We start from the raw sequence: 19,535 nt of genomic DNA on the forward strand, positions 1-19,535 counted from the left end.
TCTATGGCATCATGAAGCACCTTTACTTTTAAGAGTGCAAGGCATATTTCAACAGTCACCTAATGTTATTTGTCTATTGCGAGACACATTGTGCGGCAGGTTCTTCCGTTCTTCTGAACTTGCATTTCAACCCTGAAAGCTCCTGCTGGCTTCACAAATACCAGAAAACAGGAGACGCACTTTATCACATTCCCGTCTAAGTGCTTTCCTGAGGGCTTACGCACAGGTCTGGTGCATAACAGGTTGATGACTAAATGAATGTTGTGGTCGGCGACCGGCAGCGTTTCAAACCTAAGCGTTTATGTGTGCATTCACTGCAGGACATGCATACACACACACACACACACACACACACACACACACACACACACACACGTGCAGATGAGATGCACATGGACTACATAGACGCCGGCCCATCTGGAGCGGGTGACTGAGTCTAGACCTTCACACGCTGTCTCCTGTCCGCACACATGGTCCGCATTAATCTACTGATGTGCCTCTCCAATCAAACACGCCACCGTTTCAGAGAGAAAGAAGGTAGGATGGAAAAATGCAGACAGATGGATTAAGGAAGCAGTTCAGAGAAACCTTCACTATTTTAGGCCAAGTGCACGCTGCTACACTCACTAAACTGTTGCGGCACTTTTGCATGGGCTATTTCATGCAGATTAGCCCTATTATAGATTATTGACAAGACTATTTCCATGCCGCAATTTAGCATCTGTGGAAAGCAGGCCGTGAATGGAATTTTGTTCAAAAGAGGCCATTGCGAACGTTTTGTTCTGATAATGGCAGTAGTCATTTATCAAATGATGAAGAACAGAACAATATAGTTAACTAGGCTATTTTTTTGCACTTACTCTTGGGCTTTTTCATTCTCACGGGTTGTAAAAAGTTCTTACGAAGTCTTAAAGGATTAGTTCACTTTCATAACAACAATTTACAGATAATGTAAGATCCAAGATGTTCATGTCTTTCTTTCAAGATGAGCATTTGAGGTTAAAAAGTATATAAATTGTCAATTTGTTTTGAAAATAACTGATCGTTTCACCAGATAAGCTTCTTCCTCGGCTGGGATTGTTTAGAGCCCTTTGAAGCTGCATTTAATCTGCATTTTGGAAGTTCAAACTTCGGGGCGCCATACATATCTATTATATGTGACCCTGGACCACAAAACCAGTCTTAAGTCGCTGGGGTATATTTGTAGCAATAGCCAAAAATACATTGCATGGGTCAAAATTTTAGATTTTTCTTTTATGCCAAAAATCATTAAGAAATTAAGTAAAGTTCATGTTTCATGAAGATTTTTTGTAAAATTCCTACTGTAAACATATCAAAATGTAATTTTTGATTTGTAATATGCATTGTTAAGAACCTAATTTGGACAACTTTAAAGGTGATTTTCTCAGTCTTTTTTATTTTTTTGCACCCTTAGATTTCTGATTTCAAATAGTTGTATCTCAGTCAAATATTGTCCAATCCTAACAAACCATACATCAATAGAAAGCTTATTTATTGAGCTTTCATATGATGTATAAATCTCAGTTTTGTCAAATTTAACCTTATGACTGGTTTTGTGGTCCAGGGTCACATATAGAGAGAAATCCTGAAATGAATTTTCCTCCAAAAAACATAATTTCTTTACGGCTGAGGAAAGAAAGACATTAGTACATTATCTGTAAATTGTTGTTATAAAAGTGAACTACTCCTTTAAATTCATAAAGTCATGCTTTTTGGAAGTACCTTGTTGTACAAATGTGCTGTATGTCTTTAAAACATGTGCTTGGGTTTACCTGCTGTCCGTACAGTGAGTACAGTATGGTGAGATTGCCGCTGTTGGTCAGCGTGAAGATGACGACTTTCCCCGTGTGGTTGAATCGAGGAGCTCCAGCGATGTATAGCTGACCATGTTGAGCCGAGACCACCGATGACACCATGTACCCTACAAACAAGTGTCAATTTTATACATTATACATACAGTAAATATGATAAATATAAAGATTTATAATAACTTGTGTGAGGAACAGACTGAAATGTAAGTTTACTTAAGTTTACTTATTTGCTTCCGTCTATTCAGACTTAGAGGTTCATTTTTGATTGCAATATATGCAAAAAAACAACAATGCTGCTTCGTGGGATCCAGTCTGGTGCAAAGCATTTTAAAGGAATAGTTCACCCAAAAATGAAAATTCCAAACTCGTAAGATCTTCGTTCATCTTTGGAACACAAATTAAGTTATTTTTGATGAAATCAGAGAGCTTTCCGACCCTGATTTGTTCCATTTATGGACAGTAAGAAGTCTCATCTGCTCACCAAGCCTGAATTTATTTGTACAGTACAGCAAAAACAGTAAAATTTGGAAATATTTTTACTATTTAAAAGAACTGTTTTCTATTTGAATGTATTTTTAAAATGTAATTCATTTCTGTGATTTCAAAGCTGAATTTTTAGCATCATTACTCCAATCACATGATCCTTCAGAAATCATTCTAATATTCTGATTTGCTGCTCAAAAACATTTATTATTATTATTAATATTATGTTGAAAAGAGCGGAGTAGAATTTCTGAAATAGAAATCTTTTGTAACCTTTAAAATGTCTTTATAATGTCTTTTGAACAATTTAAAGCTAAATAAAAGTATATATAAATGCTGATCCTTGGATCTTTCTATTCATCAAAGAATCCTGGGAAAAAATTACTGTTCTGAATATTGATAATAATCGTGTTTCTTGAACAGCAATTCAGAATATTAGAATGATTTCTGAAGGATCATGTGACACTGAAGACTGGAGTAATGATGCTGAAAACTCAGCTTTGATCACAGGAATAAATTACATTTTAAAACATATTTAAATAGAAATTAGTTATTTTAAATAGTAAAAATATTTCACAATATTACTGCTTCTGCTGTATTTTGGATCAAATAAATGCAGGCTTGGTGAGCAGAAGAGAGTTCTCTAAAAAACATTAAAATTTGACTAGTGTTGCCTTAAATGTCTTAAAATTAGTCCATTCTACGAATGTAAGACCTATGATAACTTGTCTAAAGAACAGACTGAAATTTAAGTCTTTATTCAATGAAAATGTTCCTTTTTGAAACTTAATGATTCTTTCTATTCAAACTTGGAAGGTCGTTTTTGATTGCAATGCATGCAAAAACATGCTATTTAGTGAAACTGATATCCAATCTGATGCAGTGCATCTTATTATGGTGAGTTTTAATACTTAGTTCTGCCATGAAACTCTAGATGACGCAGGCTGGAGAGAGTTATGTCAGAGAGTTATATGACTTGGCACAAGCTGATTGGTTCATGTTGCATACATAACCAATGAGCTTGCAGATATTTAAAAGGCTGATAGCATTCAGTTGGTCATTTTGCAGTGCGCTTTCAGAGTTCCTCTGAAACCCTCCACCTTCCCCAGCTCCACCTGTATAGATCTGCTACAGGTTATTTTATGCTATTTGTGCAGCAGCATGTCTTAAATATTCACAGCACTGTATCACCATATGCTTTGGCAGTAGCAAGTTCTGTACTTGCTTGTAGCAGCAGCAATAATCTACAACTACAGCGTTAACCAACAGCAGTAGCAGCGTAGCAGATCTATTCCGCCAAGACCAAATACATTAACACTGTCATAACCATTACCATCAGGGTTGGTGTCAATTCAGGAATGAACTCAACAATTCCAATTCAAAGAAGGAAATGGAATTGGAATTCAACAACAATTACAGGAAACAGAGTTGGAATTGAATTTGAATTACAGGAAGTGCAATTCAATTCAGGGAAATTCCACTGAATTCCGTTTATTGCTGTTTCTGAGCATTTATTTGTGATTGCATTTAGAGACATACATTTGAACTTTATGATAATTTACAAATACCAAGTAATGTATGTAATAGAGTTGATCAAATATTCAATATATGATTACCATATAATATATGTCTCAACTCACAAAAAAGAGTCATGTTCATTCGTGTATTTCATTCACTTTTTATTGCATCGAATTATCATCATTTCCTGAAATTTGGCATGTGAAATGATCACGCTTAACATACTAAACATACAGTACTTTGTATTTCTTTTACATGTTTGTTGTTTATGAGATTTACAATATTTAATGTACTATAAACTATTAAGCAAATCAAGTCAAATTATTTTTAGCAACTCAAGTGGAATTTAGTGGAATTTATTCGATTTCAATTCTGTTTCCTGACATTCCAATTCAATTCCAATTTAATTTCCTGTCAGCTGCATGCAATTCAAATTCCAATTCCAATTCCAATTCCATTCCAGGAAGTGAATTGGAATTTACCATTCATTCTCAATTCAATTCATGAATGGCCCCAACCCTGATTACTAAACTTTTCAGAGAGTTTATGTGTCACAACAGAAATAGATGTATTCATAAATTAAACTAGTAAAGAATGTGAAAATTCTAGGGGTGGGCATAGATTAATTTTTTTAATCTAGATTAATCTAGATTAAATCTTGGAATTAATCTAGATTAATCTAGATTAAAATGGCTAATTTGAATTCTGCTGAATACACAGACGCGCACGGGCATGGATAGCCTATCTGCGTGCATAGTCTTCGATTAAACTGCGCTGCTTTTAGAAGCGTCAATTCATATAGTTATAGTTATATATATTGCATATAGTTTAATGTCTTTATTTCGGGATTATCAAAGTAAATTCAAACTCAAACTTGAGATTTTATTGGGGCACAGCAGATTTTCACTGGGGCACATGCCCCAGTAAAAAGGGTCTAGAAACGCACGCACCTGCCCTGAAGCGGCTTCATAGCTGCATCCATGTTTGCACGTCTCATTTGATGTGGTAATTTCACAGAAGTTGAAGACTCGTTCTCGCCCCCTACAGTGCAATTCGACTAGGTATACGTCATCCGCGCTAAAATATCAAGGTGAAAGTCATCATATCTTGCGTAGTTTAGACCCAGCTCCCAACCCAACTTTGAGAATAAATTAACGGCGATATTTTTTTTATCGCCCGATAAGAGTCTCACGTTAACGCAGCACGTTAACGCCGATAACGGCCCACCACTAGAAAATTCCTAACCATTTCTTTTATGTTCTACAGAAGAAAGGGTGAGTGCATATTCACTTTTGTCAGTCATAGAATCAAAACCTAATTTGGTACGACCCAAAAAAAGGTTGAATTTTCTTACCCAAGTACGCTCCGTGGTTCTTCAGCTCCTCTGGGAACTCTTTCACATATGAAGACTTGGGTGGGATGACTTTACCATGGCGGGTCTCCTTCAGAACAGCTCCGTTCCAGTCGTACGCCCCAACGGCACCAACCAGAATCCCGTCCTTTAAGAAAACGGTTTGCATCTTTAGTTACTATCAGAAACCACAATACTGTTTTGAAAGGGAAATGCACGCACAGCCATAAGCAGTACAGAATAAAACCCACAGTGTTTAATCAGAGGCCTGGGTTCATGTACCTGCAGTGAGTGCTATGGGACGATGACAAACGGCCTGGCAGTGGCTTTAGCGGTATAGAGAATGCAAACAGAGAGTTTTGCCAAACCTCTCCGGCAACTATCTTAGAGCTCCTGCCAAAACTCTGCACTGCATTAACATCTGGGACTTAGCGTTCAAACCCACAATGAAATGCCCATTCCTGAACAATACCACCACTACACTCAAATATGCTTGGTCATAGTTAGACTAAATCTCCAGTACTGTGATGAGTGACCCATGTAGTCAACTTAAACACCCCGAGATAAATTCTGGCACAAAAAGGCCAATTCCCTTTTGCTCTCCTGCCGTTGAGACTATAAACCGAACAGCTCTGTAGGGATGATTGGTTTAGCAAATACTATTAATAATACATACTCCACAGACCTTATTCTCCAAGAGAAAGACTTGGACATTAAACAGTTTATTGCATTGGAGAGATATTTTCAGTACAAACTTTGGACCACCCTTTGTGACTAACCGGACAGAAAAGTCTCCAGCTTTGATATCCTGGATGCATGCGAGCAAAAACAGCAGTCCTCTGCGAGTCTGACTGGAGGCCTAAAACTTGCTGCGCTCGCTGCCAAAGTTTTCCTCATGCGATGTCGACGTGGACACTTTGACAGATTTCCATGGCACATTTGTACAATAAACTCTCTCCAATATGCTGTGTGTTGTTCCATTCGCTTTTTATTAGCGGCGCTCGCAAAGACAAACCCCTGAACAAACCCTTAACCCGGAGAATTAAACTTCAGTATCTAACTTTCGTGCTAAAGAAATTAATGGTGCCTCAAATTGTGTGGATTATTTGAGGAAAACATTAGCAACCACACAGAACACCTAGCAACAATCTAACAACATTATAATGAGTTTCTGAATAAAACCATTTATGTCTAAACTGGCAGTGGTTTTAATATTTAAAGGTAGTTGGGTAGGATTTTACCATTTAATATGTAATGTTATTGTGGTTATGCACTGTATCTTTTTGCAGGAGCAGAAAGAGGATAATTAAAGTATTGACTTTGTTTTACTGTCATCAACATAAACACGAACATGGATCCATTTCAGCATTTAGTTCGTACAAGGTGCTTAAAGTGCTTGAAGTACTTGAATTGGACTTGTAAGGCCTGGAAATTTTCCAGAATAGGTACTTAAAAAGTGGTTGAATTCTTAAAAGACTCCATCTACACTATCTACTGGTTCCCCAAAGAACCTTTTATTGAACCGTTCTTAAAAGAACCATTTCCACTATGAAGAGCCTTTTCTGCATTTAAAAGGTTCCATGGATGTTCATGGTTCTTCATTGAACCATCGATGCCAAAAAGGAACCTTTATTTTTAAGAGTGTATGAAGTAAGTGTGTAATTTTTTCAATAAGCACATATCTTTTCACGCAATTAAAAAACATCATACTTTTTTTTTTGCGTATTTCAGTTAGTGTAATAAAATTAATAAGCTAAGTCAGTAGAAGTACTGAGAGTGCTGTGTAAACATGGCTGAAGACGTGAAAAGAGGAATAGATTAACCAAATCAATTGAGTTATATATACGCTGGAACCACTCCGATTGATTCAAACTCGTGACTTTGATCATTCATTCTAAGCGATTCACTAGCAAAAGCCAGATTAAATTAAAAGAGACTTACAGTAAAACAGAGCTTTTCGAAACTTCAAATCTGTTAAACCAATGCAACTGGCTGTTTCAAAGCAGTCCAAACGGTTTCAGTTCGCAAATAATTTGATTCAGATCAGGACTTTGCGTATCATGAATCATTTTAGATCGTTTTAGATTGTGAATTATTTCACAAACTATTTTGAAGTCCCTATTTAAACAAACCCAGCAGGCACACTGTAAAAACTTTTCACCAGTTTCAACTTAAAAACTTAAGTTGATTTAACTTAACATTTTAAGGCAGCTGCTAAACTTAAGTCATTTAAACTCACAAGTTAAATCAACAAATTTTTATTGTAATAAGTTAAAATGACTTGTAGTTTTAAGCTGATTTAACTTAAAAACTTAAGGCAGCTGCTGAACTTACGTTTTTAAGTTCTGAAGAATCTGGTGAAAACTTTTTACAGTGCACAGGACATCAACATGACGTCAGATTGACGTTATACCCCAACCATTATGAAGTCTATCAGATGTTGGATTTTGGTTGCCATACCTGACGAATAAATGTCAGTATTTGACGTCAATATTGGCTCGAGGTTGGATTTTGGTCACTTTCCAACACAACCTAAAATCAACCAAATATCAAGGTCATTTTACCTTGTTATTGGATGTCAAAATAACGTTGTCCTTAGACGTTGGCTAGACATTGAATTTTGGTCATCTGACGTCACGACCTAAATCTAACCTAATATTAACCTAATATTATGTGTGCCTGCTGGGAATGATTTGCGATACGCAAAGTTCCAGTCAAATGATTTGCGATATGTGATTTGAAGTCCCGATCTAAGTCAAATGCAAAAAAAATTCGCAAAATATTATTAAGATCGGGACTTCAGAGCATGGAACGCGAATCATTTCATTTAGATCGGAATTTTGCGTATCGCGAATCATTTGATTCAGATCGGGACTTCACATATTTTGAATCATTTGTTTTAGATTGAAACAGGTTCATGAATCATTTGTGAACTGAATGATTCCAATCAAATGATTTGCGATACGCGATTTGAAGTCCCAATCTAAGTCAAATGATTCACAAATTATTATTCAGATCTGGACTTCGGAGCATGGAGCACAAATCATTTGATTCGGAACTTTGCGAATCCCAAATGATTTGATTCCGATCAAATCAGATCGGGACTTTGCGTATCACAAATCATAGATTAAAACTGGTTTGTGAATCATTTTTGCGAATTGAATGATTCAAATCAAATGATTCACGATGCACAATTTTGAAGTCCCGATCTAAACTTTTAAACTTTTAACTTCACATATTTTGAATCATTTGTTTTAGATCGAAACTAGCTTTTGAATCATTTCGCAAATTGAATGATTCAAATCAAATGCAAATTCAAATTCCTTAAGAAAATTAACTATAGTAAAAATGTTACTATAGTAAAAGTGTAGTATACTTTGTAATACTAGCAGTTAATTTATATTTATTTATCTATTTATCTTTTTTTTTTTTTAGAATTTAAAAGATAAGACATTGTTTGATAAGTGAGACCTCTGATTGAAGTTTGCAATTTAAAAAAGTAGTGCTTGGAAAGTCTTTGAAACTTCTGGAATTTTTTTTTAATAATAACGAATAATTTCGGAGACCGCTTGGAGTAGATTAAAGGTAAAACAAACCAACAAATATATAATTTTTACCTTTACAATGAAATATTTTGATGTATTCTAATATATAAGTATTTCTTTAATAGAATTTGAGTGAAAAGAAATGTGAACTTTCACACATACAGTATGATAATAATATTGATACTGTTATTTTAGTATCACTAATTCACTATTATAGTTTTTGTTAATATTTTATATAAATTTTTATACTTCCCCTTTTCTTTTCATTTTAGTTTAAGTCATAATTTTGTCATGCTTTTGTCATTTTGATTTTTTATTTATTGTCATGCTTTTAGGGGGAAAATTTGGCAGAGATTCAACTATTTGAAAATCTGGAATCTGAGGGTGCAAAAAAATCAATTTGTCCAAATGATATTCTTAACAAAGCATATTACTAATCAAAAATTAAGATTGATATATTCATGGTAGGACATTTACTAAATATCTTCATGGAACATGATCTTTACTTAATATCCTAATGATTTTGACCCATACAATGTATTTTTGTTTATTGCCACATATATATACATTCTACTTAAGACTGGTTTTGTGGTCCAGGGTCACATAAAATCTTTCTTTTAAGATCCTTCTTTTATCCAAGATCTCAAGCTGTAATATCATTTGTGGTGAAGGCAACCCCAGAATGCATTGCTGGCTCAGAGATGCAGACAAAGTCAGGTAAATGTTATTTATAAATTAACGTACTATTTGTGTTTACTTTGGATTTTGATGCATGTTGAAGTATCACGTTGCGTGCGAATGTCAAACTCTATTGGAATCAATTGCAATTGCTATTTGCATGGCGTACAAGGCTTATTGAGTGATCCAGATTAGTCAGTTATGAGATTTTATTTCATTTTCATTTTCAATTCTATTCAATTTCATCTACTTCACCAGACAATTGACAGCAAGGTTTTGGAACACAGTGTATGAGTGAGTTTTTCTAGACCTGGCAGCTTTGAGGCCTTTTACGAAAAACAAAGGCAGTGAAATCTAGTATGCCACGTCCGTGTCAGCGGCCCAAGCTAACAAACCGACTTCCAAATGTTTTATTTCCATCTGATTAGGTTTTATTTACCGCTGTCTTGATGGACGCCGAACTCTTTTCTTTATAAAACAAAATACAGTAATTCCATTGAAAACATTTGCAGCCACAAGTAAATAAGGCCTTTACAAATACAGTCACATGTACAAGCGTGCATATAAAACACAAGGGCACGTGTGTGAGAGTGTTTGTGTGAGGATTCCTCACTCAAGGAGCCTAATTCAACAAAACCATATGTGTTCTCTGGACCTCGTTCCCTCGGAGAAGTCAAGAATGAAAAAAAAAACTTTCCGAGACGTTATCTCCCATCTCGAATTGCCACTGTCAAGAGCGGTTCCTGGAATCCAACAGTGAAAGTTATGAAAAAAATGTTATTTTTCTCTGAGTAAGTTGTCCTTCATCTAACACAAAAGGAGCCTCAGACCTTGGGATTACTCAAACCGAGAGGGAAGACGTGAAAAATAGCCCTTCCCTCAGAAGACGCTCACAGCAACGGCTTCAAACATAATTGAAAGAGTGGGGCATCGTGCTTCTGTCGAGCCCTAAAAGGACGTACCTGAGGTTTGTTTTCCCATGGGCACTGATCGGTAAACAAATCATTCTTTCAGTGACTCTTTATTTTGACTGATGCCGTAGCTTCTGCTCCAGGCTAATGGAAGAGCGTCAAACTCAATCATAGAGCGCAAAGAGCAAAATAACAGCATTTCGGGCACCTCGCTGAGTTCATAATATAATTCTCCGCACATTAGCTCTGTTGTCAATATTTACATTTCTTCTGTTTGGAACGGATGGAGACGCACTCACCTCTACGATATGTGACGAGAATCCAGCTTGAGACATCTGCAAACCAAAGGCCGTACCATTTTGGTTGGTGCCTGCAAAATAAACAACATTCTAAGAAAACTAGTGTGTGGTTGTAAAACTAGTGTTTTGCTGTGCAAACTTCACAGCAGTGATTCTAATGTGCTAATGCGATGCAATTGCTTGGACGTTCTGAGTGTTTTTTAAGTTGCTATGTGGATATTAGTGTATTCTGAGTAGTTTTAGATGCTGCTATGTGGTTCTTAGGTGGTTTTAGATGCAGTTGCTAGGGTGTTCTGAGTGATTCTTATGTTGCTATGCAGTTGCTAGGGTGTTCTGAGTGTTTTTGTTGATGTGTGGTTTCTAATGTGTTCTGAGTAGTTCTTATGTTGCTATGCAGCTGCTAGGGTGTTCTGAGTGTTTTTTATGTTGCTATGTAGTTTCTAGGGTGTTCCGAGTGTTTTTATTGATGTGTGGTTTCTAAGGTGTTCTGAGTGTTTTTTTTTTTTTTTGTTGCTATGCAGTTGCTATGGTGTTCTGAGTAGGGATGCACCGATCCGTATCGGCCGATCACTTGCGCGTTTTGTCAGTAAAGCCGGTTCTGTAATCAGCGGTAAATGCCATCAGGTGCGTGATTTCACATTGAGCCGTATATACTACACACAGCCGTTGTTCACTGACGAGCTGCGCACATTCACACTGATAATGAACATTGATTTGCGCAGCTCGTCGGTAAACAACGGCTGTGTGTAGTATATACGGCTCAACGTGAAATCACGCACCTGATGGCATTTACCGCTGATTACAGAACCGGCTTTACTGACAAAACGCGCAAGCATGATCGGCCGATTCGTATCGGTGCATCCCTAGTTCTGAGTGGTACTTGAGTTGCTATGCAGTTGCTGAGGTGTTCTGAGTGTTTTTATTGATGTGTGGTTTCTAAGGTGTTCTGAGTGTTTTTTATGTTGCTATGCAGTTGCTATGGTGTTCTGAGTGGTTGTTATGTTGCTATGCAGCTGCTACAGTGTTCCGAGTGGTTGTTATGTTGCTTTGCAGATGCTAAGGTGTTCTGAGTGTTTTTTATGTTGCTATGCAGTTGCTAGGGTGTTCTGAGTGGTTCTTATGTTGCTATGCAGCTGCTAGGGTGTTCTGAGTGTTTTTTATGTTGCTATGTAGTTTCTAGGGTGTTCCGAGTTTTTTTTTATTGATGTGTGGTTTCTAAGGTGTTCTGAGTGGTTTTTATGTTGCTATGCAGTTGCTGAGGTGTTCCGAGTGTTTTTATTGATGTGTGGTTTCTAAGGTGTTCTGAGTGTTTTTTATATAATATAATTTATAAAATAGGGTGTAAAATTAGGGTGTTCTGAGCGTTTTTGTTGATGTGTGGTTTCTAAGGTGTTCTGAGTGTTTTTTTTTGTTGTTGTTGCTATGCAGTTGCTATGGTGTTCTGAGTAGGGATGCACCGATCCGTATCGGCCGATCACTTGCGCGTTTTGTCAGTAAAGCCGGTTCTGTAATCAGCGGTAAATGCCATCAGGTGCGTGATTTCACGTTGAGCCGTATATACTACACACAGCCGTTGTTCACTGACGAGCTGCGCACATTCACACTGATAATGAACATTGATTTGCGCAGCTCGTCGGTAAACAATGGCTGTGTGTAGTATATACGGCTCAACGTGAAATCACGCACCTGATGGCATTTACCGCTGATTACAGAACCGGCTTTACTGACAAAACGCGCAAGCATGATCGGCCGATTCGTATCGGTGCATCCCTAGTTCTGAGTGGTACTTGAGTTGCTATGCAGTTGCTGAGGTGTTCTGAGTGTTTTTATTGATGTGTGGTTTCTAAGGTGTTCTGAGTGTTTTTTATGTTGCTATGCAGTTGCTATGGTGTTCTGAGTGGTTGTTATGTTGCTATGCAGCTGCTACGGTGTTCCGAGTGGTTGTTATGTTGCTTTGCAGATGCTAAGGTGTTCTGAGTGTTTTTTATGTTGCTATGCAGTTGCTAGGGTGTTCTGAGTGGTTCTTATGTTGCTATGCAGCTGCTAGGGTGTTCTGAGTGTTTTTTATGTTGCTATGTAGTTTCTAGGGTGTTCCGAGTTTTTTTTTATTGATGTGTGGTTTCTAAGGTGTTCTGAGTGGTTTTTATGTTGCTATGCAGTTGCTGAGGTGTTCCGAGTGTTTTTATTGATGTGTGGTTTCTAAGGTGTTCTGAGTGTTTTTTATATAATATAATTTATAAAATAGGGTGTAAAATTAGGGTGTTCTGAGCGTTTTTGTTGATGTGTGGTTTCTAAGGTGTTCTGAGTGTTTTTTTTTTTGTTGTTGCTATGCAGTTGCTATGGTGTTCTGAGTAGGGATGCACCGATCCGTATCGGCCGATCACTTGCGCGTTTTGTCAGTAAAGCCGGTTCTGTAATCAGCGGTAAATGCCATCAGGTGCGTGATTTCACGTTGAGCCGTATATACTACACACAGCCGTTGTTCACTGACGAGCTGCGCACATTCACACTGATAATGAACATTGATTTGCGCAGCTCGTCGGTAAACAACGGCTGTGTGTAGTATATACGGCTCAACGTGAAATCACGCACCTGATGGCATTTACCGCTGATTACAGAACCGGCTTTACTGACAAAACGCGCAAGCATGATCGGCCGATTCGTATCGGTGCATCCCTAGTTCTGAGTGGTACTTGAGTTGCTATGCAGTTGCTGAGGTGTTCTGAGTGTTTTTATTGATGTGTGGTTTCTAAGGTGTTCTGAGTGTTTTTTATGTTGCTATGCAGTTGCTATGGTGTTCTGAGTGGTTGTTATGTTGCTATGCAGCTGCTACGGTGTTCCGAGTGGTTGTTATGTTGCTTTGCAGATGCTAAGGTGTTCTGAGTGTTTTTTATGTTGCTATGCAGTTGCTAGGGTGTTCTGAGTGGTTCTTATGTTGCTATGCAGCTGCTAGGGTGTTCTGAGTGTTTTTTATGTTGCTATGTAGTTTCTAGGGTGTTCCGAGTTTTTTTTTTTATTGATGTGTGGTTTCTAAGGTGTTCTGAGTGGTTTTTATGTTGCTATGCAGTTGCTGAGGTGTTCCGAGTGTTTTTATTGATGTGTGGTTTCTAAGGTGTTCTGAGTGTTTTTTATATAATATAATTTATAAAATAGGGTGTAAAATTAGGGTGTTCTGAGCGTTTTTGTTGATGTGTGGTTTCTAAGGTGTTCTGAGTGTTTTTTTTTTGTTGTTGCTATGCAGTTGCTATGGTGTTCTGAGTAGGGATGCACCGATCCGTATCGGCCGATCACTTGCGCGTTTTGTCAGTAAAGCCGGTTCTGTAATCAGCGGTAAATGCCATCAGGTGCGTGATTTCACGTTGAGCCGTATATACTACACACAGCCGTTGTTCACTGACGAGCTGCGCACATTCACACTGATAATGAACATTGATTTGCGCAGCTCGTCGGTAAACAACGGCTGTGTGTAGTATATACGGCTCAACGTGAAATCACGCACCTGATGGCATTTACCGCTGATTACAGAACCGGCTTTACTGACAAAACGCGCAAGCATGATCGGCCGATTCGTATCGGTGCATCCCTAGTTCTGAGTGGTACTTGAGTTGCTATGCAGTTGCTGAGGTGTTCTGAGTGTTTTTATTGATGTGTGGTTTCTAAGGTGTTCTGAGTGTTTTTTATGTTGCTATGCAGTTGCTATGGTGTTCTGAGTGGTTGTTATGTTGCTATGCAGCTGCTACGGTGTTCCGAGTGATTGTTATGTTGCTTTGCAGATGCTAAGGTGTTCTGAGTGTTTTTTATGTTGCTATGCAGTTGCTAGGGTGTTCTGAGTGGTTCTTATGTTGCTATGCAGCTGCTAGGGTGTTCTGAGTGTTTTTTATGTTGCTATGCAGCTGCTAGGGTGTTATGAGTGTTTTTTATGTTGCTATGCAGTTTCTAGGGTGTTCTGAGTGTTTTTTTATTGATGTGTGGTTTCTAAGGTGTTCTGAGTGGTTTTTATGTTGCTATGCAGTTGCTATGGTGTTCTGAGAGGTACTTGAGTTGCTATGCAGTTGCTACGGTGTTCTGAGTGGTCCTTATGTTGCTATATGGTTGCTATGGTGTTCTGAGTGTTTGTTATGTTGCTATGCAGTTGCTAGGGTGTTCAGAGTGTTTTTTTACGTTGCTATGCAGTTTCTAAGGTCTTCTGAGTTTTTTTATGTTGCTATGTAGTTGATATGGTGTTCTGAGTGGTACTTGAGTTGCTATGCAGGTTGCTATGCAGTTGCTACGTTGTTCTGAGTGATCCTTATGTTGCTATGTGGTTGCTAGGGTGTTCAGAGTGTTTTTGTTGATGTGTGGTTGCTATGGTGTTCTGAGTGGTTGTTATGTTGCTATGCAGTTGCTAAGGTCTTCTGAGTTTTTGAGTGTTTTAGATGTTCTGATGGCTTTTAATGTTGCTATGTTGCTGTGTGGTTGCTAAGGTGTTCTGGTTGGATTCTGTCCTCTAGATATGGTTTAAATATGGGATTATGATTATGTTTAACATTTATTCACAAAGTTCATACCCTCCAAGCTGAAGATCTTCTCTCCCAGAGCATCAACAATATCCTTCAGGGCAGACTCATCAGTGACGCTGAAGAAGTGCTCCTCAGGATCAGTGGCGATGAACTTGATTTCCCTCAGAAAAGCTTCAGGATTGATCCCTCGCCTGTTGTAGTAGCCAAGAACCTGAAACGGCATTGGAATATCTGAACTATGTTCACCTGTTCGACCTGTGCACCTGTTTGAAAGCAACTCAAGAATCTGAGTCACGTGACCGACGATCAGAGTAAACCTGAAGAACACATCTGGAGGATTCTACTGGAAAGAGGCAGTAACTCACCGCAATACCGTACAACGTAATATTATCCTTCTCGCTTTCCTCCACGGCTTTCCGTAGGTCTGGGCTGTCGTGCGATTCTCCATCGGTGATGACAATCATAACTTTCTTGGCGTCTGGACGAGCTCCGTGTTTGAATGCTTGACTTCTGTTATAAATACATATACAAATACATGTACATTCAGAAGACTCTTCTGCTCACAAAGCCTGCATTTATTTGATCCAAAGTACAGCAAAAGCAGTAAAATTCTGAAATATTTTTACAATTTAAAATAGCTGTTTGTTTTTTTTAATATATTTTAAAATGTAATTTATTTCTGTGATCAATGATACATTTTCAGCATCGTTACTCTAGTCTTCAGTGTCACATGATCCTTCAGAAATCATTCTAATATGCTGATATGCTGTTCAAAAAATCAATATTTAAAACAGTTGAGTACAGTTGAGTTTTTTTTCTATATTTTTTGATGAACAGAAAGATCCAAATATTTATCTGAAATAAAAAGCTTTTGTAACATTATACACTATAAACAAATTTGGGGAAAGAAATGATAGAAATGAATACTTTTATTTAGCAAGGATGCTTTAAATTGATCAAAAGTGATGATACAGAAATTTATAATGTTAAACTTAGTCTAGTTGTAGACTTGCAATTAAGAGTTATTATCTTGCAATTAAATTCGCAGTTACCTTTTTTTTAATACATATTTTATCCCATGGCGAAAATAAGCTTCCAATATTTGCTTTATTGCAACTAATGATGCACAGTTAAAGTTGAAAGTTTGTTGAAACACAAAAACGCCACTGTACCGAGCTTCACTGATCGCGAGAGCTGTGCGTGTTTCCTCTCCGCCTCGCTGGTCGATATTCTTCGCAGCTGCTACAACCTCCTCAACCGTGCGGAAATCATCCAGCCGAAACTCGTTCACCACTCTCTCACCGTACTGGACCACCCCAACCTGGACAACAGGACAAAACACATGGTGAGATGACGACTACAGTATCTCACAAAAGTGAGTACACCCCTCACATTTCAGCAACAATTTTAGTATCGTCTCAAGGGACAATACTATAGAAATGAAACTTGGATATATTTTAGAGTAGTCAATGTGCAGCTTGTATAGCAGTATAGATGTACTGTCCTCTGAAAATAACTCAACATACAGCTGTTATTGTCAAAATAGCCGGCAACAAAAGTGAGTACATCCTAAGTGAATTTGTCCAAAGTGTCATTATATTGTTATCTGTCACTGCCTTAATCATGCTGGGCATGGAATTGACCAGAGCTGCACAGATTGTTGCTGGGATCCTCTTCCACTCCTCACAGAGCTGCTGGAGGTTAGACACATGGTCCTTCTCCACCTTACGCTTGAGGATGCCCCACAGGTGCTCAATAGGGTTCAGGTCTGAATACATACTTGGCCACTCCATCATCTTCAGCTTCCTCAGCAAGGCAGTTGTCATCTTGGAGGTGTGTTTGGGATCATTATCAAGTTGGAAAACTGCCATTCGGCCTAGTTTCTGGAAGGAAGGCATCATGTTCTGCTTCAGAATGTACAGTACATAATGGAATCCATGTTTCCCTCAATGAACCACAGCTCCACAGAACCAGCAGAAACTCATGCAGCCCCAGACCATGATGCTACCACCACCATGCATGGTACTCCTCACCAGGGCATTGCCACACATGCTGGACACCATCTGAGCCAAACAAGTTTATCTTATAGTCTCATCAGACCACAGGACATGGTTCCAGTAATTCATGCTCTTGGATTGGTTGTCTTCAGCAAACTGTTTGCAGGCTTTCTTGTGAACCAGCTTCAGACGAGGTGTCCGTCTGGGACGATGCCTATGCAAACCGACTTGTTGCAGTGTGTGACGTATGGTCTGAGCACTAACAAGCTGACCTTCTTCTTCTGAAACCTTTAAAGCAATGCTGGCAGCACTCATGCATCTGTGTTTTGAAGCCAGGTTCTGCACCTGACGCACAGAACGAGTGCTCAACTTTGTTGATCGACCCTTGCAAGGCCTGTTCTGAATGAAACCCATCTTGGAAAACCTCTGTATGACCCTGAACGCTTTTCAGGGTGTTACTGAACCTCTAATAGTCTTGGCCATCTTTATGGAGAGCAACAATTCTAATTCTCAAATCCTCAGAGAGTTCTTTGCCATGAGATGCCATGTTGAACATCCAGTGGTCAGTATGAGAGAATTGTATTAAAGCACCAAATTTTAACTGCTCTAATAAAAGATACACAACTTTGTATGGTCCTGTCAAGCAGACAATAACATAAACATGATGAATAAGACATGTGGCTTTGCATGGTTAAACAACATACTGCTGTTATCTCTTAGGGTGTATTCACTTTTGTTGCCAGCTATTTTGACAATAATGGCTGTATGTTGAGTTATTTTCAGAGAACAGTAAATCTACTCCTATACAGGGTTGCACATTGACTACTCTAAAATATATCCAAGTTTCATTTCTATAGTATTGTCCATTGAGAAGACATACAAAAATGGTTGCTGAAATGTGAGGGGTGTGCCCAATTTTGTGAGAAACTTCCATATGCTTTAACATGTCATATTCTTGTAAAATTCAAACAAAAAAATAGCTATAAAATATTCACAATATAACTACAGTAGGTATTTCCACAGTTTGCACTGAGTTTCTGAGCCTCAGGAGTACAGTGGTAAGTGCAGTTTTTTTTTTTTTTGTACAGTCCAAACCGCTCATAAATCAAAATCAGAACAGTCCAAAACTGATTTTCCAGATCGTAATTCAGACGCACCTGGATCTGTCCTGGACCGATGTAAAACTTCTGTAGCACATTTATCAGGAAATCTTGAACCTCATACCAGGGGTAGATGGAGTTGGATCCATCTAACACAATTACTATGTCCATGTAGGTCTCGCATCCTGTGGAGAAACTGCTGTTGTCAATATATATATATAATCTGCAATTGTTAATAAGAAGCTTCATCAATGAAGAGTTTGGCTTTACTTTGATAGGCTGGAGCGATGCTGTGGGTGAAGTCAAAGCTGCTGTTGACTCTTGAACAGATGCCGGTGCTGTAGTAGGAACTTCCACACTCATACGACCACAGCGGCCCACACGCCTAAGGAATCAGCATCAAATTGTACATATTTCATTTCAACCCATTTTACTTATGCATTCTGATGAAAAATTACACAAGCGTATTACCACAAAGCTGTTGTCTTTCGGGTTGGAGGTGAGAGTCATTCCCAGCCTCATTTTGTCTTTGCGTTCAATCACGTTGTTCAAGGATATTTTCCCTTAAAAAATGAAAAAGAGTGAAAAAATTGACAGTTGATGTCAAAAGTTTACATACACCTTGCAGAATCTGCAAAAGGTTAATTATTTTAGCGAAATAAGAGGGATCATACAAAATGCACGTTAATTTTTATTTAGTACGGACCTGAATAAGATATTTAACATAATAGTCAAGAGACAATAATAGATGAAATTACAAAAATGACCCTGTTCAAAAGTTTACACACGCTTGATTCTTAACCCTTGTGTGGTGTTCGTATTTTTGTTACTCAGCCAGTGTTCATGGGTCTGGTGGACCCGCTTGAGTTTTGGCTTTCTAAATGAACACTATCAAACAATTTTATGTTAAATTACTCAACAAATGTTTAATTCATCCCAATTACAAGGCATATGAACAGCAAACATGGTTAATTTTTCCCCTTTACCTTTGTTAGATCACATTGATGAATTAATGTGCTTCTCATTTTTTTGTTTACATTTTTTGAAATCCATATTTCTTCACTTGCTGTCTGGTGGGCTTGCTCTGGTCCTGGAGCTGGCTGCTGATGGGGTACTCGTTTCCATTTTGTTACTAAATGGTGCTCAACCTCATACTCTTCTTCAAAGTCACTGTCAGACTCTGAATTTTCAGAAATGTGATCCTCATATTCTGAAACCTCTTCCTCGACATCATCATAAGAAGCTCCTCTCTCTTCCAAAATCAATTGCAAGGCCCTTGCAGCAGATAATCTTTTGGCCATCTTGATCAGTTGTGATAAGGA

At 38.1% G+C, this 19,535-nt stretch overlaps 1 protein-coding gene across 1 annotated transcript in view; it reads right to left on the reverse strand.

The window, feature by feature from the left end:
• Positions 1 to 19,535, reverse strand: part of LOC141301651 (integrin alpha-11-like) — a 68,888-nt gene that overhangs the window by 20,424 nt on the left and 28,929 nt on the right. The window contains exons 4-12 of the mRNA XM_073831847.1: positions 18,685 to 18,776; positions 18,484 to 18,598; positions 18,271 to 18,398; positions 16,289 to 16,437; positions 15,482 to 15,626; positions 15,165 to 15,327; positions 10,618 to 10,688; positions 5,188 to 5,332; positions 1,794 to 1,942 (exon numbers count right to left, since the gene is read on the reverse strand). Of these exons, the coding sequence (XP_073687948.1) occupies positions 1,794 to 1,942; positions 5,188 to 5,332; positions 10,618 to 10,688; positions 15,165 to 15,327; positions 15,482 to 15,626; positions 16,289 to 16,437; positions 18,271 to 18,398; positions 18,484 to 18,598; positions 18,685 to 18,776 (1,157 nt within the window). The remainder of the gene's footprint in view (positions 1 to 1,793; positions 1,943 to 5,187; positions 5,333 to 10,617; positions 10,689 to 15,164; positions 15,328 to 15,481; positions 15,627 to 16,288; positions 16,438 to 18,270; positions 18,399 to 18,483; positions 18,599 to 18,684; positions 18,777 to 19,535) is intronic.

This window comes from Garra rufa, chromosome 25 (genome assembly GCF_049309525.1).
Source record: "Garra rufa chromosome 25, GarRuf1.0, whole genome shotgun sequence".
In the NCBI taxonomy this organism is placed as follows: Eukaryota; Metazoa; Chordata; class Actinopteri; order Cypriniformes; family Cyprinidae; genus Garra; species Garra rufa.